General features: G+C 42.5%; 1 protein-coding gene across 4 annotated transcripts in view; it reads left to right on the top strand.

Annotated features, from left to right (window-relative positions):
- Nucleotides 1–267: 267 nt before the first annotated feature.
- NRP1 (neuropilin 1) overlaps nt 268–26,897 on the top strand; it is a 147,645-nt gene continuing 121,015 nt past the window's right edge. For 2 of the 4 annotated variants that reach the window (XM_027560014.1, XM_027560013.1), the window contains exons 1-2: nt 908–1,479; nt 4,847–5,021. In XM_027560014.1, coding sequence (XP_027415815.1) covers nt 1,407–1,479; nt 4,847–5,021 — 248 coding nt within the window. In that variant the 5' untranslated portion in view covers nt 908–1,406. Of the gene's footprint in view, nt 364–887; nt 1,480–4,846; nt 5,022–26,897 lie in introns of those variants that run through there. The other 2 variants (XM_027560012.1, XM_027560015.1) reach the window with 2 other exon arrangements.

Below are 26,897 nucleotides of genomic sequence, written 5' to 3'. Positions count from 1 at the left end.
TGTTCCTGCTCCCCAGTGATGCACAGGAGCCCCGACCGCTGGACCCCTCATTTCCAAACCCCGAGCACCTGGGCTCCGAATGAGGTGGCTGGGCGGGGTCGGGCGACGACTGCCCCCTAGCTGGAAGGCTCACCACCTTCCACCCTCCGGCGTCCCCTCTGGCCGGGAGGAGAGGACACCAGATCTTCGGCAACAATGGAGCCCGCGGCGCGCGGCGCACACCCGGGCTCGCCAGGCGCCCAGCAGCGCGCCCCGATACGGGGCAGGGAGGCCGGGCGGGGCTGCAGCACAGCATAGTCCGCGTGAGTCTACTGACTCGGCTCTACGTGGCAGCGACACTGCCGACCCTCGCCCGGCTCCGGGGTGCGTCCCCAACCCCAGCCCCTTTCCTCCTTCCCTTCGGGCCTGACCCGCAACGTCCAGGGGCGCCCTGCTGCTCCTGCCCCAGGTCACGACCCTAGGTCACGCCTTGGGCTCCTCCCGGGGGTTTCGGAGTTGGGAGAAGCAGCCGCCACCTCCCGGGCGCGCTGCCTGTCTCCGGCAGCCGACCCCCCAAAATCCTAGCGGAACTGCCCCGCTCTCCCCCGGGGGCCCGAGCGAGCATGCCGAGGTGGGCTAGCCCGACCCTGGCGCTGCCACCGACCTCGACGACCGGTTCCCCCCCAAACACATCCGCCACCCGGCCCTGGGCACGGAGTCTCGGCGCCTCCCTGCCGGGGAAGATCCCAGCAGGGCCTGTGGGAGAGACGGACAGACGGACGGGGAACGTTCAGGGAGAGAAACTTGTTCCTCCCCGTCTCTGTCAGGCAGTCGCCGGCGAGCCTGTGCGGGGAGAGGGGCGGGGGGAAGCGAGGGAAGGGCTCCAGAAGGGGAGGGGAGGAGGCGGTGGGGGAGGCGGGGGTGCAGTTGGTGAAACTCCTCCGTCTCCCGCTCATCTTTTCATTGCTTGCTCCTCTTCTTCGCGCAGACACCCCGACCTCCCTTGGGCGCCAGCTCCCCGGCCCCAACGGGTCCAGAATCAAGCCGAATTTTTTTTTTCTTTCTTTCTGGAAATTGGCGTTGGTGTGTCTCTACGTCCCTCCTCCCCCTCCCACACCCCCACCTTTTTTTTTTTTTTTTTGAGACATGGCCCGGGCAGCGGCTCCTGGAAGAGGAACAAGTGTGGGAAAAGAGAGAGGAAACCGGAGCTAAATGACAGGATGCAGGCGACTTGAGACACAAAAAGAGGAGCGTTTCTCTCGGATCAAGGCATTGCCTCGCCGCTTTTCTTTCTCCAAAACGGTCTGAGGATTTTACAGCTCCGGGAGGAGTGAAAGCGCTCCGGATCGTGGAGATCGCCCCGGTGCTCTGTTTTCCCCGCACGTTCGGTTCTCCCGCGTTCGCCCCGGAGACCCGGCGAAGGGAGGATGGAGAAAGGGCTGCAGCTCCTGTGCGCCGCGCTAGCCCTGGTCCTCGGCGCGGCCGGCGCTTTTCGCAACGGTAAGTGACAGGCGGAGGCGCGCGGCCGCGGGGGTGAACCCGGTTCCCGGCTGCCCGCGCCCAGCTGCCGGGACCTACCGGGGAGAGCCGCCTCCCGGTGAAGGAAACTTTTAGCCAGACGCAGAAATCAAGAAGTAAGATCAGTCGTTGTAGGTAGGGCAGGGAGATTTCACGTCCTCTGACTCCCTCCTGAAGTTGGTTGTTTGGCCATGGGGTATTTCCCACCTCTGCTACAAGGCAGAGCGCCCTACCTTCCCAGATCAGCGCACCAATTATCTTAATAATGTTTCCTCCCCAAGGCAATTAGAGGAGACTCCCTTTCAAAAATATGATGGCTGTTGAAAGTTAATGAACACTTTACCGGGAGCACTTCCTGATTCTCCGACAGCTCCCCCGAACTGATTCCTGTGGTGGGTGCCCGCAGGAGATAGCGGTTTGCGGGTGGGTGTTAGTCCCTCCTCCGCTTTTCCAAACCAGCCCTGCTCCGTCTGGAGTATGAATGAAAGTTATATCGCGTCAATAAAGGAATCTGATACACACGCTGTAAGGCACCAGGATATGTGAAAATCCCCTAACCTAGTTGCAGCTTCCACTTAGCTTTTAAAACCTCTCAGTGTTAAGTAAATGGAAGACCGTGCTGGGTTAGAAGCAGTATCCTGTAACGTAAATAGTGTGTTTTAAAATGGGATCTGGTTGTAGGCATGTTCGACTTACACTGTAAAGTAGGTGGAAGCAAGGGGGCGGGTGACATTATCTTTACAGTAAGTCTTCAGCAATTATTATTAACTAATTATCAAATATTTACTTTAGCCTGGCTTAGATTTCAATCAGAGTAATTAGAACGAGAGCCCATCCGCTACTTACCGGTGGTATATTGTTTTAATAAGAGACCACAAGTGGAGGAGTTCATACCGAGAGGAATTTAAATCACATCTTTATGATGGGCGTTAATCTCTCTAATATGCTTTTTAGAGGTTTCGTGATTGAAGCAATAGATTTCCCGAGCAGCTACCAAGCAGTGTTCTAAAAGATATGCTTGGAAGCAAAACACACACAATTGTGAATGTAGAGTTCAATTTATTAATGAACCTCAGACGATGGCATCCTTCTCTAGTCTGGCAGAGAATGAAATAACACTCACCTCCAATTGAAAGAGCTCCAGTGGTTAGACTTTAGAAATTACAGTAACCCAACATCTGCTTCCACGGTGGCGGGTGTTCATAGGATGGATTTGAAATCCAATGCCAATAGCTTTCAGACTTTAGGCTGTGAACTCCATATGTATGTCTGTGTGTGTGTGTGTGCATGTGTGTGTGTATATACATACATGAGAGATATACATACTTCCCAATTTTCTTAGCAGAAATCTGGGGAATGCTGAGACCCTAAGCTGCAGTCAATGACTTGACTGGTTAAACCTATGTTGCTATACTTAACAGTGACCAAAGCCAGTTAATGCCTCTAGCTCAGCAGACCTTTCCCAGCCATGTCCACCTCCTTGGAGTACCAGTGTCTGCTAAATTAATTCATTAACCTTATTTAGGACTAATGGTCCAGAATCATTAGAAACTGCTCGTTCTTAATCAAGTGTTAGAGAGATTTAACAGAGCCAGGGAGTCTAGGAGTCCACATTATCTTATTACACTGTCACTTTCTCAGAAGTCACAGATTAAAGAGCTCTGGTGTGGTACTGAGTCCACCTAAATGTCTTCTGAAGTGACTCTGTCGAGTGGCTACAAGCAGTGCTGTTTTATTTCACTCCTTAACAGATGCCAGACACTGCCATGATGTTTGTACAGAGCTGGAGGAGACTTAATGAGATGGGGTTGCTTTCCAAGTTTTCTGCACATTTAAAATAATGCAAGAGCCTCTGCAGAATAACATAACAGAGTCCAGTATGATCATTAGCTGAGATTCTGAACTCCAGTTACAACACCATTTCTTCTTGGCAAACCTTAAGCTTCTAAAAGCTAAGGCAAAGGAAACCCTTATAAGGCTATCCCCACCCCCCCAACAGTCTAAGAAACAAAGTCAGAAACATCTAGCAACTGAGAAAAACAAAGTAATTTATATTGTCTTCTCTTTTAATTTATGGGAAATGATTTCTGTAATGCATGTAGCTTTATGCATTTTTGATGTGCACTTCATCTTTCATTTCCATTTGACCTGGTTTTCCTGTAATAAAATTCTGTAGATTTATAAATTCATGCTGAGAGCAAAGAATGCCATTCTTTTCCCACAGGGAATCTGTTAGATGCAATATTAAAATCTATATATACCATTACTGAAAATTTGTGATTGATAGGCTTATATGTTTCACTGCTTTCATACCTGTTCCTCTTAATATAGCTTATGCACCGAATTTTTATTGCTCAAAATTAAGCATCAATAAATGTGGCAGCCTTTCAGGCTGAGACTCTCTAATATGAAATCCATCATAAAAAGTGACAGTGAGGGTCCGTACTGAACAATAAAGCTGCCCAAAGACTGGTTTCTTTGGCTCTCAGTGAATCACTTCAGGTTTGGGGTTTTTTTTTTTTTTTTTTGAAAGGAAGGTCAAAAGTAGTTAGCTCACCTTTTCTAAAATGTGAGGGTGTAGCTCACCATCTGTGATACCCAGACCTCCATGTGGGCGAGTTTTTTCCAACATGTAGGTAATTAGAATTAATCTGTGTAGCTATTTATTTTTCTTTCTGCCAGTTACTTTGATCTGGTCTCCAAAACTGAGCAACTTTCCTCGGAGCAGTAGAGCTGAATTATTTCTGCTTCACCACATCTACTTTGTTCCCTGATGCTCTGGATCTCAACGACCAGAGATAACTCAAAATCACTTAGATTTACAGGCAGATAAGACAACAACAAAAAGGGTTTGGCTTTAAGCCAGTTGAAGTCCTGGATGACAATCCCCACTGATCAATGACACAGACCAGGCTTATCATCAAACAGCAACACAAGGGGTCGAATGGCATCTTTTAGTCGCCTTCACTTAGAACTTGCTACTTAATGTGATTACACTTCTGGGGGTATAATTAAGTCTAGCAGAAGCTCCCTGGGGACCATGTTAACATCTATTGAGGACTTAATGTTTTTAATGCTGGAAGACCTTTTTCTTGGGAGGGAACTTTGTGGGAGGTGGGGGTGGAGCCCTTTCAGCTCTAAGTCCTCCTGAACCAACTTCCTGAGATCAAAGAGCCTTCTTTGGAGGCGTGTTGCTATCAGCGCCACCTGAAGGACCTGCAGGCACCTCTTGGAGCTCCCCTTAAAAACTTACGGAATGTTTAATAACCTGCCATTGATACGTAAAAGTAGAATACCTAACTGGTTGTACAGGGAACCATCTAGAACTAAAATGTTAATTTTATTGCAGATAAGTGTGGCGATACTATAAAAATTGAAAGCCCCGGGTACCTTACATCTCCTGGTTATCCTCACTCTTATCACCCAAGTGAAAAATGTGAATGGCTGATTCAGGCTCCGGACCCATACCAGAGAATCATGATTAACTTCAACCCTCACTTCGATTTGGAAGACAGAGACTGCAAGTAAGTGAAAATGTTTGAACAGGGCACCACAGCACCATCTAGTGGGCGCGGGTGTTATGGGTGGGGGGAGTCTGAACCGTCTAAGACGTAAATGGATCCAGGAGGAATTCCGATCTAGGCCAGATCGTGTGTCAATGGTATGGAAATTAAATTATGTTAAGTGATTTCTGAGTTCCCTAAACCAGGGAGATTATATTTAAATGTGTAATCTCTCATAGTCTTTTTCTTGTTAGCACTTTTGGTTGGGGAACTTGTGTTAAGAAAAGTGTATTTAGGTTTCTTTTTTTCCTGGAAAGGCGAAGAATTAGAAACGCAACCTCTTGCTTTTTATTAAATATTGTGAGTCTCTAACATGCAGTGCATTGGCAGACAGTGAGGTTGGGGTTTTTTTGAACAAATCTGGGGCATATTTTGTGATTGAAAAACTGTGTTTATCTTACTGAGTTTGACATCACCAAAGCAAATTGTCAGTGGGGGAAAAAAAAAAACAAGGCATATAGAGTAAGTCTAATGAAGGACTTTTATAGTAGATTAATGATCGCAAGTCTCTTATGAAAAATGCTAAAAAATTGTTAATTCACAATAATATGATGTTTGTTCATGTGCTTTAGCCTTCCTATCTCTTTCAATGGTTAAGTTACTAATAATCAATTTTTGCCAGGTTTCATTACTATAAAAACATTATCAGTAGAGAAACAGAATAAATTATAAATCATCACTTTGTGTGAAAGAATTGTGCGTAAGTTTTGCTTTCCACAGTTGGAAGGTATGTTTTAACAATGCAGGCAGCAGTTCACGCGGGTCCAAATTTGCTTTCCTCACTGGACATCCAGCAGACCACCTGGCTCTGTCATGTCCACCTCATCCGGTTCTACCATGCTGTGTATTCTCCAGAGACCTGAGCCTGAATATCAACCTCTAATGACGTTTAGACATTTTAATCTCACTTCTAAAGTGTTTCTCAAGGACTGATAGGTTTTCCCAAGTTTTAAAATCAGTCTGTTTGATATAACTATATACAGTGTAGGCTACTATTTCCATTGGATAACATTATTATGCAGGCAGATTCATTATTTAAAATATTTTCTTTACAAACACATAATAACCCTTGTAGAGAAGAACAGAATAGTATGAAAATGTTCCCACCTGTCGGAAGTCCTCCAGAACCTGTTGGATTCTGGGGGTAAACTAGTTTTTCATGGCCAGGGAAATGACATCATCTGGTTAATTCAACATCTGGTGCCTGGAGAATTAGCATACATTCATGTGCTGTTGATCAATTTCCAAATAATCAGCAGACACTACAGTAAAATTATGCCAATTTCGATTTAATCTTTGTTCTGTGATTCAGAAGTGCTTCAGGGCATTATATTGACTTTTTAATCTTGTGTGAAAGCTGCCATTAATAAAGTGTTCCAGTAACTTCTTGGAAATGGGAAATTCATTCTCTCTCCTTTTTTTAAGCCAATATTCTGTATGGTGGTTTTTACAATGTCTATTGCGAGACAACCTGAAGATTTATTTTCCATTTCATTTATTTTGTTTTGTGTTATGTTTTTGCATCTTGACAATACTTAAACTGCTAGAGGGGGCTTCCCTGGTGGTTCAGTGTTAAAGAATCCGTCTGCCAATACAGGAGACTTGAGTTTGATCCCTGGGTTGGGATGATCCCCTGGAGAAGGAAATGGTGACCCACTCCAGTATTCGTGGCCTGGGAAATCCCATAGACAGAGTAACCTGGTGGGCTATAGTCTATGGTGTCTCAAAAGAATCGGAAGTGACTTAGTGAGTAAGCAACAACAAGGAGCTGCTATAGGAGATATTTTTAAGAAACTCTGGTAAAACACACTCAAGTAATAGCATTATTCCTCAAAATAAGGTGCTATTAGATTCCAGGAAACTCATGTTTGCTGATTTCTGATCTGAGAGTCTTGACCATGTACATGTGTCATATAATAAAGAATTCAGAGTAGTTATTCGAAGTTGTGTGCTGGTCAATGTTAGCAACTGGATTTGAGGAGGGGATGGGTCAAGTCTGGATCTATGGTATTTGCCAATTTCTGTAGTGAAAATTTTCTCTACACGGCCAATTTCAAACCACCCAGTGTGTCACTATGCACAGATTTGCAAAGAGATGTGCACATTTGATTCTCATGAGTTGGTGTGAGCTGGCTCCAACACCCAACTGCACAGGTGTGGAAGAAGGGGAAGCCAGTTGCATGAATTAATGTATGGAAAGTGTTTGTAAGCATCTGGCACATGTGTGCATGCTAAGTCGCTTCAGTCATATCTGACTCTGTGTGACCCCATGGACTATAGCCCACCAGGCTCCTCTGTCCATGGGATTCTCCAGGCAAGAACACTGCCATGCTCTCCTCCAGGAGAATCTTCCCCTCCAGGGAATCTGGCACATAGCAGACCTTAAATAATTATCTGCCATATCATGGTGTGAGGTCGAGCATGGTGGGAGCAGGGGGCAGCTTTTTTGTTAGTTTTGTTTTTTAAAGATAATAAGAAAAGGGGATCACTATAACTCAGAGTAAAGGACCATTTTAATGATATCAGCAAGAAACTGGCCAATAAGACTGTTTCTGTAATTATGATGGTGAGTTTTGTGTTTTAATGCTTCAGAGTAAGGTGGTTTCTTAATTGTAGTAAGTGAGGATTTGTTCTCTGTGAAGAAGCCATCTCCTGACCAGTCTTGAAGGCTGATGTATTTAGCTTGCTGTAGTCAGTGGAGATTATGGTCCTGGAGAATATATCTGTGCCCTGTTTTCAAGTGTTGCTGCCTGACATTTTATCAATAGAAATTCCCAAAATGATATAGGAAGACCAACTTAGGACATTTGCCATCACTATCTTCTCTGACTGGGTCCACATGACTCCTAGTTATTGTTGAAGTTTGCAGTTGAAAATTCAACAAATGCGGCACAATTCTTTTCTCCTTTGGTAAAGATTGTGAGAAGAGTCCACAGCTTTAAAATCTATAGGGGATTATAATTCTCTAGAGGAATGGAAAGCACCAGAAACTCCTGTCAGAAGAAATTCATAGACTTCAGTTTATGTGGGATGTGCAAAAATATAGATTTGGGGGTTTTGATGGATTGTGGGCTTGTTTTATTTATAGTAAATGACAGAGTTTGGGTGGACTGTGGAATTCTTTTGTTTACAATAAGCAACTTCCAAAAATGTATTTAAGATGACACATCGCGTTCAGAGAACTGGTAAGCTCCTACTGATCGTGTCTGTTAAGAACAAGTTGTTTGTATTATTTGAGATGCTTAACGTCTCCCTGTTTCAGCTGTATCTAATACCAGTCAGGAGGACTTGCTGTACCATGATGTCGTAAGATAAAATAGGGTAGTGGACATGAAAGCCCTTTGAAAACTGAAACTTTCACTTTAGAAACTCCCCTCGGAAGCAGTTGTTATATTATTAGGCTATCTTTAAGAACTTGGTGATTATTAGAACATTCAGATTTAGGAAGCTAGGCAAACTAAATATACTGATCCAGTAGTGGGATCATCTGCATATAATACACTCTGCATTTCCCTTGAAACTGTCAGTATTTGAATAGTCAGCTTTCACAGTGGGAAAGCTCATGAAATCAATTCCTTCATGCATCTGCTTGTGGCAAAAAACATCCTGGAGACCAAAGTAGTCAGTTGTTTCTTAGAGCATAGGGATAAATAAATAATTAAATAGACAAGTTCTGGTAGGAAAAATATTTTTATTTTGCCTTTTATTTTTTGGTTTTCTTTATCGTGAAATGAAGATATCCTCTCATAATTTTAACCACGCAGTGAAATGCACACAACTTTTCTTGTGAAGAATGGCAAGTCTGGCCCAGTACATAATTAACTTATGCTAACTTTGCAAAAAGGTTTTTTTACAGTGGATGTCAAGGGGGGATAGTTCCTTTAGGAAAATGTCCAAGTTGAGTTTGGCAGCTTTAAAAATCAACCATCTATGTGTAGGCCACCCCTGAATCAGGTTTCATTGCAAATAAGCATCAAAAATATAATATTGGCACTTCCTGAATTCTTTCACTGAACAAGGTGTGGTTATCAGTCCATCCATGGGGCCAGAGAGCATCTGTCTTGGGGCTAACCTTGTGCTGGGATTTCTAGCTAAATAGACTGCCTAGTTTTACTGTAATGTTGATACCAGAGGAGGCTAGAGAATGTTCTGAGTGGAGAAGACGTTGAGGGAAAAAGAGGAATCCGATTTTTCTCTTTTGCACCAGCAAACTCCTCCATGCTTGTGAAGTGTCAAAGTGGAGCCAAAAGCAGAGAAGAAAGAAAAAGCCACCTGCTGAGTGTTTGTCAGAAAGCAGTGTTCATTGTGCACTGAAAATGGTGTTCAGTATTCACATTGAGCTGGTTGGGTCTTACTCCACTGGGGTTTCCTTCAGTGGTAAAGCGGACATCTTGACTCTCATAAAACTTTATATCTGCATAATAAACAAGAATGTCATTGATACAGTAGTTAGAATTTATGGCGTTTTTCCGGTTTCCCAGCAATGCAAACTATCAGCATGATAATTTATAATGGTTTGTGACAAATACTGCTGAGCAAAGAGGTGTGTGGTTACATTCAGATCAGATGTCGTCATCTGGGGAGCAATAAAAATTTCACAGACATTGGGTTAAAAACATTAAGAAAATGAATGTGAAGCTCCAGAAAGAGAGCCTGAAAAAGTGGCGGTGATGGGCGAGAAGTGAGGTCTTCTGAGTGACAAGTTCCTGACTTCATTGCCTGATTTGTCAGGGCTGTTTTGTAGGGTTGCATCAAGACACCAGACTAATTATTACCCATAGAAGCTTTTCTATATCCAGTTTAGATTTGTAGTCTCTCTCTTCTGTAGTCAATAATTCAGTGTCTTTTTCTTAATTCAACACAGTCAAAGGAAGATTTTACTCTAGTAACTTCATATGAAATTTAGACACAATAGAACTTAATTAAATAGTGATGATATTCAAGTTTGGGGCTTTGTTGGAATAAATCACACATTGTATCTTTGACACTACTTTTAAAATTTCCTAAGTTGTTATAAACTTTGAAACACCATTTATATTCATAGAATATAAACTCACTGAAGGAAAATTAATCTGCCCTTAGTTCCTCAAATCTGATTATTCCTGAAAATGTAATTATACAATGGTCACTTTGTCATTTATAGGGAACTCTAAGTTCCATTTTTGGTTTCCCTAAGTAATATTTTTTGCTTGATATTTGCTTTGTTTGGCATAGAGTTTTGTATTAATTTTCATTTTTAGAATTGCATTAAAGTACTTTTTATCCTGATTAGGGAGTTTTTGTATCTGAGGCATGGGTGTTTCCCCTAGTCCTACTCTTGGGTTTTTGAGCATCACTTAGACCAAATCAAACAAAGACCTTATTTTTATGGAAAACAGTGGGTATTCTCTGCCAAAGTACTTCTCTTTTTTTCTTTGTGAAATATAAAAGTCTATTAAATTATAATATCTATCTAGAAAAATATACAAAGTAACATTTGATGCAATTTTACAATGGGAGCATATTCATATAAACCAAATCAGAGCAAACATCTCCAACTTCTTAGTAAGAGATCGCCTTCTGTCCACTTTCAGTCTCTGACCTTTGGCCTCAAGGGCAACTGCTGTCCTGACTTGTGTGATTCCATTTTTATAAATTTCAAAATCAGACAAAACTCAACAATAGTCTTGAAGTCTGTATGTACCATCCTTTGAAAATAGTCATATTCTTTGGAATGGGGATAGAAAAAAAATGTGTACTGTTCTAATCAGAAAGTACAACTGAAGTATTTTTCTTATATTTTTTTAATGACAATTATAGAAATATATTTATTGCTTTACTATGGTTATGTTCAAAGAAGCACAAAACTGTTGGTCTGGAGCCTGATTTTTATGCAAGGGAAATTCAGAATGATCTTTCTTTGCTTTATTTTCCCTCATCTTTTCATTGTTGATTTCGGTCTCAAGTAACTTCCCAATATGGGCAATATGAGAGGCACCACTAAATTCAATTAAAATACTATTGAATGGGTAAAAAATGAACTCTTCTCAGAACAGTGGAGGTCAGGGTTGTTGCTACCACCTGCAGCATCCTTGTTTGCTGCACAGGCAGATAATTATCTACTTTCTGCCTTTTGATTTCTTTCTCCATTAGCAGTGATTTAATTTGAACAGAACCCCACGTGTTTAATAAAATTAATTTCCTTTATTATTTCTTCCTATGAGCAATCACATTGGATCATAATGAATTTTTAGTATTACTAGGTTGTCCGGGGGTGGGGAGGGCGTTTCTGTAATTCGAAAGAAGCAACCTTTATGAGAAGCTAAAAGAGAAGATTAGTTGAAATCTTATCAAATTGAATCAACATGTGCATGGCATTTCCAACCAGATCTCACTTTGAGGAGGAGGCACTTCAGAATCGATCCAAGGGAGACATATGCCTTCAACCAGCATGCGTATTCTCAGCTCCTTCCCTTCCAGCATAAAACTTGATACTTGCATGCATGCTGACATCCTTCAGCAGAAGCACACACACAAACATATGCGTGTGTGTGCTTGCGAGGAAGGCTATAAAATGAACTTAACTAATGGCCATTGTAGGATTCATCAAGGCTGATCATTAAGCCTCAAGAAAAATAAGAGACAAGATTAGTGTTCAGATCAGGTTCCAAATGCGTCTTAATTGGCTGTTTGTAATCAATCCTGATTGTAGGAGTCAGTAAGTTGGCAGAACATAGCCCCTCCAAAGAAAAATTTCCCTGCTCTTCTCTGGTTAATTGAACTGTGTCCAGTATCCAGGTCAGTTAGGATGACAAGAGGTCGAGGTAGCTCTCAGACTGGCTGTGAAGCACGCCAAACACACCATGATGGCTTATGGTTGAAATCATTTAGTATCTACAGATAGCTTAGAAATGAACTGCTTTCATTCAGAATTCTACTCAATTTTGCAGCAGCACAGACAGAAACAAAACAAAACAAAACAAAACTGGCTTCTGGCCATTCCGTTGCTTCTAAAATAGTTTTTCTCCTCATCAAGCCCAGGTCTGTATTGTACACATCTTGTATCATATTTATGTGCAACATGTTTTTTTCTCCTTTAAATAATCAGTAGAGTGTTTACAAAGGAGTCATCATGTTCTTGTTGTTGGGTCTTCTGTGGCTGCCATAAGCTTTCTAAACACCCTAGGCTTCATCTCACTTAATCTTTTTTTTAAGACTTTTTTTTTTTTTTTGATATGTACCATTTTAAAAGCCTTTATTGAATTTGTTACAATATTATTTCTGTTTTGGTTTTTTGCCTAGGAGGCATGTGGGATCCTAGCTCCCCTACCAGGGGTCAAACCCACACCCCATCCATTGGAAGGTAAAGTCTTAACTATTGGACCACTAGGGAAGTCCCTGTCTCAATCTTTGTATACCCATTTTGCAGATGATACTACTGGCGCTTAGGGAAGTTAGATTAACTGAGCCCAAATGCTCAGCTGCTGCCCCAAATACCTTTCCATCTTTGTGATCAAAGGGACTTGGGATATACTTTTAGAATGAGAAAATTCACAGGAAAATTACTAGATTATTTTTTACTTAGCTCTCGTTTTCTTCCATGACACACCCAAAAGTTTAAATACAAACCAGTTAATTCTGAAGGACTTAATTTTTAAACACTTAGTTCAGATTAAGTGAAGCCTTGTGCACAGAAACTTCCAACCAATTGACAATCTTTCCACTGAGTCAAAACTTGTCTTAACTTATCAATAAAATTCACAGTGGAGTGGGGAAGGGTAATATCTAAATTCTGGGTCCTTTGGTTGACGAAATTTGAAAACACAAAACACACATAAATATAACATTTATTTGAAGCCTGGAAACCAGGCAGCACAAAGTTTCCATTTATACAGTTGGTTCAAGGGACATAGGATATATATACCAGCTGTATACCAGATCCTTACAAGCCCAGGAGGAAGAAGACTGGGTTCTCTTCCAAACTCCCCTCATTTGCTTCATCTCAGGCGAATAGTGGAAAAGTTTTGCTTTCCCAAAGCTTCCCTGTTGTCAGATTTCAATACTTGTGTTGGCCGCAGTGATACTGAAAGGGTTAAAGAGAGAATGTTTGCTCAAGGCACTGGGTTCCTCTGAGAAACAGAACAGTGTTTTTTGAGAAAAAACAGACGCTCCAGAGTATTTTGTTTTTATCTGTTCAGATACTTGTACAAACAGCCGGCCAGGTTGGAGGTGATGGCTTGTTGCTTCTGTGATAGATTGACGTGTCATGGAGAGCTTGACCTGTCCCATCTGAAAGAGGATGCTAAATGTCTCTCCATTCAAGTTCTTATATTTCTTTAGAATAGCCAGAGCAGGCAAAGGCAAGTCAGTGTAGTCACGATTCCAACTCCCCATCTGACTCTCCAGCCACTAGATGCTGTGAGCTGGTCAGCTATTGTGTATGATACCCTTGGTCAGTGAAATGGAATGGTAAAACCTAAGATGTAGTCAAAATCTTAGTCTTGGCCAGACAGCTTTAAAAAATTAGAAGTACTAAATTTAAAGACAAAAGAACACACTCTTGACTCAAAGAAAATGAAGGATGCGGAACCCCAGAACAACTTGGTAACACTAGGTTGACTTGGTCTGATTCAGGATTATTTTGTTTTTCAGGTGTCGTGACGCCTACAAGGGGTAGCCCATAATGTGATTTTTCAGTGAAGGTTGTTGACACTGCGCTAAGGGAAGTGGGAGGTGGGGTTAGCACTGATTAGAATTTTCCTTTTGTTCCCGTCGAGGAAAAAAGTCTGCATTTTCCTTACTTTTTATTCCAGTGCCAATTTCTTTGTCCCTGGCTAGGGTCACTGCTGAGTAACCATTAGGCTATATCGGGTCAGTCCTGCAGGACACCTCCTCACCTCCTTCTGTAGCTGTGTTAGCATCATACCTTGTGTGTGTTAGTTCATTAACATGAGCTGGGGATTTCTGATTGTCAGGGGACCATGTTAGCAGCTCCCTATGAAAAAGTGTTCTGGTGAAAATTAGAGACATGGGTTATAATTGCCCTCTGCCATGCATTCCCATCTGTGAGACAGGACACAGGTCCTATGGGCCAGGTTGTAGTCTATTAATGGCTTGGTTATACCACCATTAATATGATGGTTTCGACAGTGTTAATCACTATGGCTCAGGAAGACAGAACGACATCATTGTCTGTGTGGACCTAGACACAGCTTCAACTAATCTTTTTCCTTCTCTTTCTGAAGAAAACAAAATACTTTCCTTCCTCTACCAAACTCAGTAACACAGCATGGATGAGATAATGTAGGTGGAAATATCTTAGGAATACAAGAGAGATATGTTAAATAAAGCCTAGGTATTACTCTAACGGGAAGTGCATCCGCAGGTTTTGTTCCTTAAAATAAGTTCAGACTGTAAACAATAAAGTCTGCATCCTTGGGAGGAGACACTTATAAATATTTCAAGAACACGGCGCATCTCCACAATAGAGATGGTATCTCACGCTCAGCGTGTATTCAGCCAACAAGAATTTCTGAATGTTCTTACAGTGAGTTGGCTGGTTAAATGTGTCATAATTGCAGTCTTCTAAAAATCTACACTACTGTGGATAAAATAGATAATAAGGCCCTACTATATAGCACAGGGTACTCTTCTCAATACTCTGTACTGATCTATACTGGAAAAAAAAATTTTTAAAGCATAGACATACATATATGTATAAATGATCACCTTGCTGTACAGCAGAAACTTAAAACATTTTAAATCAACTGTACTCCAATAATGGAGAAGGCAATGGCACCCCACTCCAGTACTCTTGCCTGGAAAATCCCACGGACGGAGAAGCCTGGTAGGCTGCAGTCCATGGGGTCGCTAAGAGTCAGACACGACTGAGCGACTTCCCTTTCACTTTTCAGTTTCATGCATTGGAGAAGGAAATGGCAACCCACTCCAGTGTTCTTGCCTGGAGAATCCCAGGGATGAGGGAGCCTGGTGGGCTGCCGTCTATGGGGTCACACAGAGTCGGACACAACTGAAGCGACTTAGCAGCAGTACTCCAATAAAATTTTTTTTTTTAATTAAAGGTGAAAATAAAAATCTAGGTGGGTTTCTGGGAAGTTCAAGGAAGATGCTCATTGTCACAAACTAGATAAAAGCTTTCATAGCCTTTAAAAAGTCATTATTTGCTCAGGTGTGCCTTTGGAAAACTTATAAACATTGGGTTGGCCAAACCATTCATTTGGGGTTTTCCCATAAACTGTTACTCAAATGAACTTTTTAGCTACCCCAATATATTCAATACAATCCAATAGGAGATCAGCCTTTCCTTTAAGACAAGAGCCAGTGTCATGGTGATTGTTACAACAGGGCTGTCCCTTCCTCCCAATCAGAGAAAAAAAATAGTGCCCATATGGTTTGGTCCAAGAGTAGGGAACTACATGGATTTTGTATTATAAATTCATACAGAAAAGCAGCAGGGAAAACCATGCTTTAAAATTGACGGTCCCTCCCACCATCCCCACTTTCCCTTGGTTTCTAGCAGCCTCCGCCCTTTGCATCTTGCCGTCTCCTCCCACCATGTCGGATTAGGACAGATTTCTCAAAAGTGAGGGAGTTCTCAGTAGCCTCGAGAAAAAGCCCATCCACAGGAAGGCGCTTAGGATAGCGGCTGAGAAGAGATGACTGTGTTGGTCTCTTCGGCCCACTCCGCCCTCAAGAATGCTCGTATGTGATAAAATGCAGCCTCTCTGGGTCCCCCAGCCCTGTTTTCCTTTGAAATGACCACAGCTGTGTTTGGCTGGGAGTCCAACAGAAGGGCTTTGCTTCCCTTCTTGTGGGACCATGTAGACCGCCCGGCTCCAATAGATTCTGTAGGACTTTCTACTCATGAGTAAAAGAAACACTTCTTGAACCTGTTATCCCTCAAAGAAAACTTTCGCCTCTCTTTCCTATGACTGCCAAGGGCTTTGAATGTGGTGTCTACACCCCAGAACTCCACTTTCTCCTTAAACCCTTTCCAGCCTGATTCCTCTCCCCTCCATTTGACTGAATTTTTTGCTCAAATCTTAGGTCCCAATAACTAGTCTCATGCCACAAACCACTGGCCTTTTCTTGGTTCAGATTTCTTCACCCTTTTCACAACATGATCCAGAACCTCGGATCTTTCTTCTCTCCCGAGTCTCATAGCCCTGCGCCATCTTGGTTTCATCGCCACTTCTCTGGCCACTTCCCATTGTGGCTAGTTTCTCTTTATCTTCCAACATTTGAATACAGGCCTTGGCCAAGGTTTAGACTTGACCCCAAATACCTTCTCCCCAGGTTGCCTTTTTGAGCCACTCAGCTCAGATTATACCAAGATTTCTGTCCACCTCGATTTGGCCTAAAGCATTATGTGTGTGTGCTGTGTGCTCATTCGTGTCCAATTCTTTTTGAGACCATGAACGGTAGCCCACCAGACTCCCCTGTCCATGTAATTTTCCAGGCAAGAATACTGGAGTGGGTTGCCATTTCCTACTCCAGGGGAACTTCCCGACCCAGGGATAGAACCTGCGTCTTCTGCGATTCCTGCCTTGGCAAGGGGGTTCTTTACCACTGTACCACCTGGGAAGCCCCCAAGCATTGGACTTAGACTTTCAAACTGTTTCTGGGTGATGCTGATTGCCTGGATGATAGACTGTTGCCCCAAATGAACCATCAAAGTGGACCCCTTCCCTGGGGAATAACTCTTTGCTGCCTTTTCCTAGTTATCCACCCTTGAGACTCTGGGACATCTCCTAATTTCTAGTTGTCCCTCAAATCAGTTTAAAGCCTCTAAATCACATATCTGCAATATCCACCATATCTGTCTTTTCTGTTGTGTTCTTCTGGTTAGCTCTCAAATCCTAACACTGGCTAACCTCTCTCTGGTGCCAATGGGTTAGCCTCAGGAGCGGGCTTCTCTTCTTCTCCCCCTCTGTTTAGAAACATCAAAAATTTCCTATTCTCTTCTTGTTTCAACTGTGCTTCTCAGCCTTGAGTTGAGAGTTCAGTTCAACCAGAAATGAAACCCTGTCACTTTCAACCACCCCTCGGGCCTTTCTCCTCTGGTTCCCTTTTATCTTCCACCCAAGTGGCCACCTTGGAGTTCTTTAGACTCACACCTGCCTTCCTACCCCAAGCATCTTCATGGGCTGTTTCCTTCCCAGATGGGCAAGGGCTTAATGCCCTACACAGACCTCCATCTCCCCATCAATATGTGGCTCATCCTCTGGCTCCATCACAGTGAGGCTTCCTTCTGAAAGCCACTTCTGATTAAACATGGTCTTGTTCTCTGTCCTTGACACTCCCAAGAGCTATGTCTATGCATCACTCATGTTCCTTCCAATTTCTATATTTAGTCATAATCATTGGTATTCAGCTTCTCTGGTAGCTCAGTTGGTAAAGAATCTGCCTGCAGGGCAGGAGGCCTATGTTCGATCCTTGGGTTCAATCCCCTGGAGAAGGAAATGGCAAACCACTCCAGTATCCTTGCCTGGAGAATCCCATGGACAGAGGAGCCTGGTGGGCTATAGTCCATGGGGTCTCAAAGAGTCAGGCATGACTGAGCAACTAAAACCTCATTGGTATTCTGGTACTATTCACTCAGCTAGTTCGGAAGATGTTCCAGAGGGGAGACTGAGAGTGGTTCCCAGCCCTGGCAGCACCTCGCATGGTGCTTTGCCTGTAGCAGCTGCTCAATTAATATTTGCCGAATTGAATTGGCCGATGGACATCCTTCTCCACGTGTTCACCTAGCACCGAAGAACTGAGTCAGCTGCCCAGGAAAAGCTCTAACTTAATCAGATATATGCACACTTATACTTTTCCTTGAGACAGTAAACCCTTTATTTTCCTTGGTAGTGGTATCAAGCTTACATTTTTCCTCTAAAAACCACTACTTTGAAAAGCCTAGAATTTCTACACATGAGTAGCTTTAGCTACATCTCAAAAAATATGCAGAGGTACAGCTTGACTGGAAGCTCTTCTTTCTGTCTCACAGCCATCTCCACCATCTGTTTTCGAGTTAGAGGCATCCAGCGTCTGAACCTTGCAGGCATAGTCCAGATCGCTAGTATATTCTGACATCCCCACAACTCTTGGAATGTTGTGTCATAACTCTGTAAACTTTGTCTATTGTATATTCATATCTGGGCTCACATCCAAACCACCTTTACATAAATTTCACACAAATAATTTAAAGCCTTCTTTCGTTCCAGCTGGCAACCCCAATAAATGCACATGCTAACTTCACAGCAGGCTTGCTGGGGGAGATGGAGAACTTGAACTTCTCCATGAGGGAGGGCCGCACGGGATGCATCCCGTGCAGAGGAGTGTAGATATGTTTGTCCACGTCACCAGGTAAAAAGCAAGCACTGTGCCTTTGAGCAGCCACGTAAAGATGCGATCCTAGAGAGAAGACAGACCGAGGCAGCCCAAGGTGTTTCCTGAAGCCGACAGGGAGGGGTTTTAGCAGCTCCCCTGGCTGTCACCATAACAGTGCTTCCTGAGCATTTCTTAAAGCTGTGTGTCACCATAAGTGAGGGTCAGAGGGAAGGGACAGAGAAGTACCAGGGGCATGTACGCCCCTAGGACAGCAAACACGCCGGCCACCATGGCTAGTTTCACATTCCTTCTGGCTCCTGATGCCCTGAACTTCCATGAGTTCTCTGGGGGTGTTTCTGGATGTTTCTGTTACATCTCTGGTCAGGAAAGCCATAGCACCCCCTCACTCTCACATCTCCGGTTCCTCTGCATCCAGAGAACAGAATTTCCCAAGCTGGGCGGGGGAATGATGACGTAGGGCCAAGGAAGAAGGGTCAGCTGATCATGCCCTCCGCTTGTTCTCTTTTGAGCCAGTCCGTCCCCTGTTATCACGCTCACAGTTCCCTATGATGACTCACTCGGTGGGTGGCATGTCCTCTGCATGGGGTACCTCTGGGAACCCACAGTGATCCTGAGTTCTAGAAATGACAGCCTCCAAGTACCTGTGGGCTGGTGTGTTTCATCTTTCTGCACCTACAGTTCCTCATCTGTGAGGTGGGAAGGGTGGGCCTTGGGCTCTGAGCTCCTATTGCCTCCAATATAAGGTTGGCCCAAAAGTTCGTCGGCTTCCCCATAAACCGTCATAGGAATAATAGGTCCACCTGATATAATGGGACTCAGCTTGTGCAGGGGAATTTTGGTGCCACAAGAGTCAATTCCAGAGGTTTTTTTCTGACTGCTCAGCCTGGCCCCGATGCCTGAGCCTTTCTCTGGCTTTTGACACAAGCCCCCACTGCCCCCCAGCATCTTTCTTCTTTCTTAGATCTAAGCTACCCCAGCTCAGCCCAAATCCTCCTTACCTTTTACAGCACAGCCTCTGCCTACTCTTTTTTTCCCTCCCAGACACGGACTTTATATCTGTTTTCTATGCCCAAATTGTATCTGGCATTTAAAACTCTACTTTAGCAACATTTATTCCACGGAATCATTCACTTTTTAACCTAGACTTTAATCTTACCTGTGAACAGGCCTATTTTAGCAAATGAGTTATTTTTTACTTTTTTTCTTTAAAGATTTTTTTTTTTGATGTGGACAATTTTTAATGTCTTTATTGAATTTGTTACAGTATTGTTTTTGTTTTATGCTTTGGTTTTTTTGCCACGAGGCATGTGGGATCTTAGCTTCCTGTCCAGGGATCGAACCCTCACCCCCTACATTGGAAGTCTTAACCACTGGACTACTTCCACAGGAAGTCCCACAAATGAGTTACTTAAAAGAACTAGGAATGTGGTCTCAGAAGTATTCACGTATTGTTCTGCCATTGCTGAATACAACATTTGCAGGCTGTGGAAATTCTGTGTAGGAATGAGTTGTTTGTTCTTGAAACTAGATGAGCCACAGGCCAAGTTCGAAGTGTAATTTAACTGCAGTTGATAACCTGAGTATTAACCTAAGCTCAGGTTTGATCACTAACACAAAAGTAGCTTTTACCTTATCTTTGCATTCAGCATAGCTTGTTAAAATTAGATTGTAAAGAATAGAAATTACATTGGCAAAAGTACAAAGGAATGACAGCAGTGATTTTGTTCATGAATCCCATCTCACTCTTTATGTCTCCACGGCAGTGTAAGCTATGCAATGAACTATGAATCTGTTTGTAAAACAGTCTTGAATTAAGGTGCTCACTCAGACACCATTGTAAAAATAATTTTCTGAAATTGTGGTCTATCAACAGGAGATAAGATGGCACTTTGTTGTCGCCTGCTGAGGCCCATTATAAATATTTTATTTCAAAAGCAAATCACACTGAAAATACAATGTTCAGATTCATTTATTCCCACAATAGCATTTTTGCAAAGGTGTAATTTCATAATTTGACTTAGCATTGATAGCACATCATTATTTTGAAGCTCTTTGTAACCACTGGCTAATTCACACATCCTTGGGAAAGTGTTTATTTGCAGTTTATTTGTACCAGACCCATTTTAGAATGAAATCACCCAAATGTATAAAGACTAAGCAGCCTGCCAAAGGCCGAACAGGGAGAGAGATGTGCTTGAAAGTTGCTCTCCTTCTGTGTGTGTCCTTTCCTTAGCATATCTGACCAGACACTTCCCAAGACTTTAAACACAGATGTGCCACCAATAAAGATGAATGTTAATGATTCTATTACGGCAGGAAATTTGGTTTAAAAAAATAAGCCCAAGTTGTTCAACATGCAAATGTAAACAGAACGCAAAATGAATGAACATGTTAATTGTACTTTTCTCCTCTATTTGTTCCTCCTGAGCCAAAGTTTTGTTCAAGCAAATGATCAATGGTGGACTGACGTCTAGAGTTATTTAGCTAATTCCCAGCATTAATTGAAAAATGTCTAGTATTTCTAAACACCATCCTAAAAAAAGAACTTGAACTGTCAACCCCCATTACTTTTGTCATTTTTGTCATTACATCTTTCCTAGGCCTGACCTTGAGATTTTAAACTATTCATGTTTCTTACCAATGTTGTTTGAGGGTTTGGTTTCTGCATTGATTGCACAGGCCCTGAGATTGATGGTGAACATGAGTTCACTGTTAAACATTCATCATGACACAGGCCTAGAAGAAAAATACACATGGTAATAAATTCAGAACTCACAAACTTGAAAGTTGGGATAGATTCAGGCACTTTGTAAAACATTGTTTATTTGGACACCAAAATCCTTCCTCTGATACCTCAACTGTTGTCTGCTGCCTCAGTCATTCATCATTCATTCATTCACTACATATTTATTGACTACCTAGTATGTGCCAATCACGGTTTGGGCATAGAGCACGGTGTCCTGCCTTCATGGTACTTGTGTTCCAGGAAGACAGTGATAAACAAGGAGAGCTGCTACGGCAGGAGTATCCTCTGTGCCCTTCCAGCCTCATTATCTTCCACTGCAGTTCTAAGGCAAGCCCCCTGGGGACCTGGCTCTGGCTCCAAACAAGATGCATATAGAAAATGTCTGGCTGAGGCAACTGTTGGCTGAGCATCAAGTTCACTGCTGGCTGTGATGCTCTTGCCTTGAACCCTCTGCTGGGGCTCCAGACTCTCTGTGATTCAGCCCTTGGCTGGGCTACTCTTGTTTCCCGAGTTCACATCATCTCCAGCCCCGAATACTTGACCAATGATGCCTATTCTCCGTGCCTGGCACTGACTGGCTATTCTAACTTTAGGTGGTGTCTTGAGTCACAGGCTTCAGGAAGCACTGGGCGTGGATGGAGTGAGCCTGTGACTTCCAGAGCTTCCCTAGATGGTTTGGGGTCGCTTCAAAGTATGAAAGCCAGCTCAGAGGGGCTGCGGGGGATATGGACTCTGGGTGATTCTTATACATGAATCTCAGCGGGGACTGGACACAGTCAGCTAGGACATTTTGGAGTTGGTTTATAGCCCAAGCAGCCATTTTACTGGCTCTTCAAGTGGAATAAATTCAACAGAAAGGGAAGAAAGTAAGTGTAGGAGATCTTTTCTTCCTCATATCCCTAGGCAAGGTATAAAAATAATAATTCTTTGATGAAAACATTAGTGACTAAACGGGTAGATGCTTCATCTTACCATTCCATCTTCATCTCTTCCCAAGAAAGGTCCCCATCACTCCCTGAACGTAAGTACTGGCAGTGGAAATAGAAAGAAAAAGGTATCATCAAGGAGATGTGGACAGACCTTAACCACTGATAGGATTTGAAGGGAGTTGAAGACGGAGACATTACGGGTTAGATGTCTCCATCCTCAGGTCTGCAGATACCATAGTTCCAGTAATGTCAATAGGCAGATAAACGAGACAGTAGGTCCCATTTCAGACATTTTGAGCTGCTTTTGAAATAGACACACAGCATTCTATTGGGTTTGAAGTAAGCTGGTCAAGTTCAATGCTGATAAAAATGGGTTTGACCGTTTAGTCTTAAGGGAAGGAGGACGCTAAGAATTAATTTGCTAGACCCGTTATGTCACCATGTGGGGGATGGCAGGTATGTTTCCTATCACACCATACCTCTGGTTTATTAGTAGTTGCCATTTGGAGCCCATTCCAGAAAAAAAGTAGCAGAATGGACTGCAGTGCCTGCTGTGAGCATGAGGAAGCAGTGTACCCAAATGTTACCAATCTGCTATCTTTAATTCATATGCAGAAGCAGCCTCTTTGGCCAATAGGCTAAGCACAGAATGGCAGAGAAGAGTTCTATTTGGAACAAACATTTTTGCTAATTGAATAAAAAGGCATGCATATTTATTTTTCTTGAGCACAGAGTTATCAGAAATAAATTTTAAACTCTAATTGTTACATAAGCCCACTGACAATTTTTGGATTAATTTCTCTGTTTTAAATGAAGTCTAATGTATGTGTTCCATAGAATCACTTTTTAAAACTCAGGGTTTGCAGTTTCTCTTTTAAAAAAAAAAATACCATATTTATAGTTCTAAGTAGAACTGTTCTGTGTGGCTTGGCAAACCCCATATTCTGTTTTGCACAATAGGCCTTTTCTGGAGACATGTACACACACTGAGTTTGCATATGTATGAGGAAGCCATGCTGCATATTTTTCCCTTAAATAAATATTTGAAAAACACAAGAAAATAAGTCACCCGTAATCCTAACACTCAAAGACAACACTGTCTATATTTTCATATGTCTTTTTGCAGCCTTTTTTTCTTTGCATTTGGAAATACTCATGTTAAAAAAAGAGAGATGATTCTTTATAGACACCTTTTATACTATCATTTTCTCTAAAAATTACATTTTAAGCAAAATGTTAGGCCCTTAACTAGTTTTTAAAACATCTTTTATAAATCACATGGTCTTTGCAAAATAATAATTTTAATTCAAACTGCTTAGGATATTTAGAGTGCTTTCAATTAGAATTATAAGCAAATGTGAATGATGCTGAGATGTACATCTATATGCATGTCTTTATGTATCTTTGAGAATTTCTGTAGAAGAAATTTCTAGAAATATGATTCCTGAACTGAGCAATAAAGGCAGTAATAAAACTCTTGATACAAATTACCAGCTCACTTGAGAGGGTTATTCTCAGGGATAAAGGAGATTGATAATGTTTATTTTAAAGTTACATCTACATTTTTAAAGAAATTGGTATTTTTACGACATAAATTGATTCTTAAAATCAGGAATTGGCACATTTTCTGCCAAGAACCAGGTGGTAAATATTTTAGGCTTCTCTAGCATTGGAGAAGGAAATGGCAACCCACTCCAGTGTTCTTGCCTGGAGAATCCCAGGGACGGGGGAGCCTAGTGGGCTGCCATCTATGGGGTCGCACAGAGTCGGACACGACTGAAATGACTTAGCAGTAGCTTAGCAGTAGCAAGACAACATCAATGTCAGTGACGTAACTCCATCATCATAATGAGAAAGTAGCCATAGACTGCAGGTAAATGAATGGGATTGTCTGTGTTCCAATAAAACTTTATTTACAAAAACAGGAGGGTTGGTCAGACAGATTCACAGGTCATAGTTTGCCAACCCCTGTCTTAATTAAAAATTCAGCTGTTCTGTGAAAACATCTGAATTTGTGGCTCTCAAAGACTAGAAGCCATGTTTGCAGAGTTCCCTTTCTGAAGATTTGAGCTTGTAGGGTTGTGAATCCCTCCAGTTACAGACCAAGGAGGGCAGTCAATCTGTTTTCACTGCAAGGCAGTTTGGAATCTAAGCAAGGAAGCTATGAATCAGCCTGTTGTTTCAACATATGTGAAGTATGGCGCGGTCTATAAAGTTAAGCTTCTGTTTGCCTCTGTCAGGCAGCTGTGGTTCTTTCTGCCCTGTATCTTCTTAGTGCCCTTTCTTGAGAAATTCACTGACTCCCAGAGTAAGCCTCATATCTATGTATACCAATGAACTGCACTCAATATTGATTCAATCAAGGCCTCCATCACTTATTAATTCTAGCATTACTGCACAGTTCCTAGGAAAACAAAGCTGAAGCCGGAAGGGAAAAATCTTCTGAGAAATAACTTTGTTCTCATGGAACCTACCCAACAGGCAATATTTTTCCCAGATGTTGAGCATACAATTGCTTTTCCTTAGGTGACCCTTTGTAGAGCAGCTAAAAGACCTCATTGACTACTTTTAGAAAGGTGTAAAGCAAATATAAAAGGAAATAAACCAAGTGTAACCTCCTAAGCAATGCTACTATGACAGAGATAATTAGCAATTATCTCTCAAAGAAACTTGTGAATTGACCAGGGGGATAAGATGTGTTTATCATGTTATTTCAACGGTTGTCTACCTCCCTTCTGAAGGTGCTTTGAATTCGGAATCTTTGTGGCACAATGAGGATGAAGGGAGCTGCTTTCGGAGGCTGTTGGTTTTTACATAGATGCACACACTCACACGCACACACACACCCTTCTGACCCCAAGAATGCAAAAGCAGCTGCCTTCATAAACACCACATCTGAGTCCAGCAGTGGTTATTTGCTCATTGTTTCTGTCTCTTTTATTTATCCTGGAGAAACAATGTGAGCTTGATGTACACAGCCTTCTGCCAATAATAGAAGTGTGTGCCCAGTCAGCCCAAGCAAGTCACAAAGAGATGGGGAATAAATGGATTTGACCCAGCAGATTAGTATAAACAATAACTTTCCTGCGCACACACACACACACACACACACACCATATATGTATAACAGCTGCAAGTTAAAATTTTGTTTAGAAAGACTTTTTCACTAAAAAAACGCACGTTGTGTTGCCATCATAAGCATCTAGTCATAGTGCTCATATTTTTAAAACGTGTAGAAAGTTTATAAACACACATCTACTGCTTGGCAGCTAGCCAGAAAGATAACCCTGGATTTACATTCTGATCCTTCTTTTTGATGGATGAAAAAACAGGCACATGAACAGTGGGTGACGTGCTCAGTGGGTGGGTCCCTGGTGCCAGCTTGGTTCTCCGGATCCCCAGGAAAGTGGTCCTCGCGCCTGCCCACCCTTCCTCTTCAGCTCTGGTGCTCTTCCTCTTCAGCTCTGGTGCTTTTTCTCTCTGCGGTTTGTTGCAGGCTGTGCATAATCATGATTTGGTGCTCTGGGATGCATGCATGTTTAGATTTTATTTTTTGTCATCTTGAAGGATAGAACAGGGACCAATGGGTAGAAGGGCTTTCCAGGTGGCACTAGTGGTAAAGAATCCACCTGTCAATACAGGACACGCAAGAAATGTGGGTTCTACCCCTGGATTGGGAAGAGTCCCCGGAGATACGGCTGTACCACAACAAACTTCCCAACTAGTAAAATAGAATTTCTCAGGGATGTCCAAGTTTCAGTTCAGTTCGGTCACTCAGTCGTGTCCGACTCTTTGCTTCCCTGTCCATCACCAACCCCCAGAACTTGCTCAAACTCGTCTATTGAGTCAGTGGTGCCATCCAACCATCTCACCCTCTGTCATCCCCTTCTCCTCCTGTTTAATCCAAGTTTAATCTTGAGTTATTTTAGCTTAAGAGTGTCACACATTTTAAAAAACGGTCTTTGTATATTACATATGTTTTGTACAAATGTAGTTCAGCACATTAGAACAGTTGTTATCCACCTAATTATGTGACAGTGAACCTTAGAAGGGAGTTGCCAGTGAAGTCACCCAAACCATTGATTCCTGCTACTGTCCCCCCGAGCTGCATATCAGGCCATTGTAACTGTCACAGGAGCTCATTTGTGGCCTGACAGGACACACCATCATGGTGCCCATGGTTCTATAGCAGATCACACTGTGGTTACAAAGAACTGATTCTGTTGTTTACATTTCCTCAAATCAGTCTGGTTGCATGAATGCTTCTACTTTCGGGGGTTTCATCGCTTGGACTTAGGACATGGTTTTCTACTCTCTTTCTACCCTGGTGAGGGACATTTCATAAAGCAGTGAGCTTCCCTCTCCCCAGAAGCTTTTAAGCAGTGGCCCGGTGCCATCTTCCGGGGGGAGTGTCATGCATTTTTGTAAAGATTCAGACCTAGACCGAATGGGTTCACAAGTAAAAGGGGGTGAGCAGATTGAATGCCAATCACATGGCCTTTGGTTGAGATGGAGTCATTTTATTTTGCTTCCCGGAGCACATAATGAAAGACACAGCTTATCTCGAAGCTAAGTTTGAACTGGATACTGTCGCTGGGGTGGTTGCTAGGGGACAGTCATCTGTACTAGCCTTCTGGTGCTCTGCGTGCTGAGGAGCAATGGGACCAGTGAGGCAATAATTTGGGCCGAAATTGGAGTTTGGAATTAACATACACACACTGCTTTATATAAAATAGGTAAATAAGGACGTACTGTATAACACAGAAAACTATACTCAATATCTTGTAATAACCTATAATGGAAAAGAATCTGAAAAAGAATATG

The sequence above is a fragment of the Bos indicus x Bos taurus genome, chromosome 13, assembly GCF_003369695.1.
Source record: "Bos indicus x Bos taurus breed Angus x Brahman F1 hybrid chromosome 13, Bos_hybrid_MaternalHap_v2.0, whole genome shotgun sequence".
NCBI classification, from domain to species: Eukaryota; Metazoa; Chordata; class Mammalia; order Artiodactyla; family Bovidae; genus Bos; species Bos indicus x Bos taurus.
This window is presented reverse-complemented; position numbering and strand designations above follow the sequence as displayed.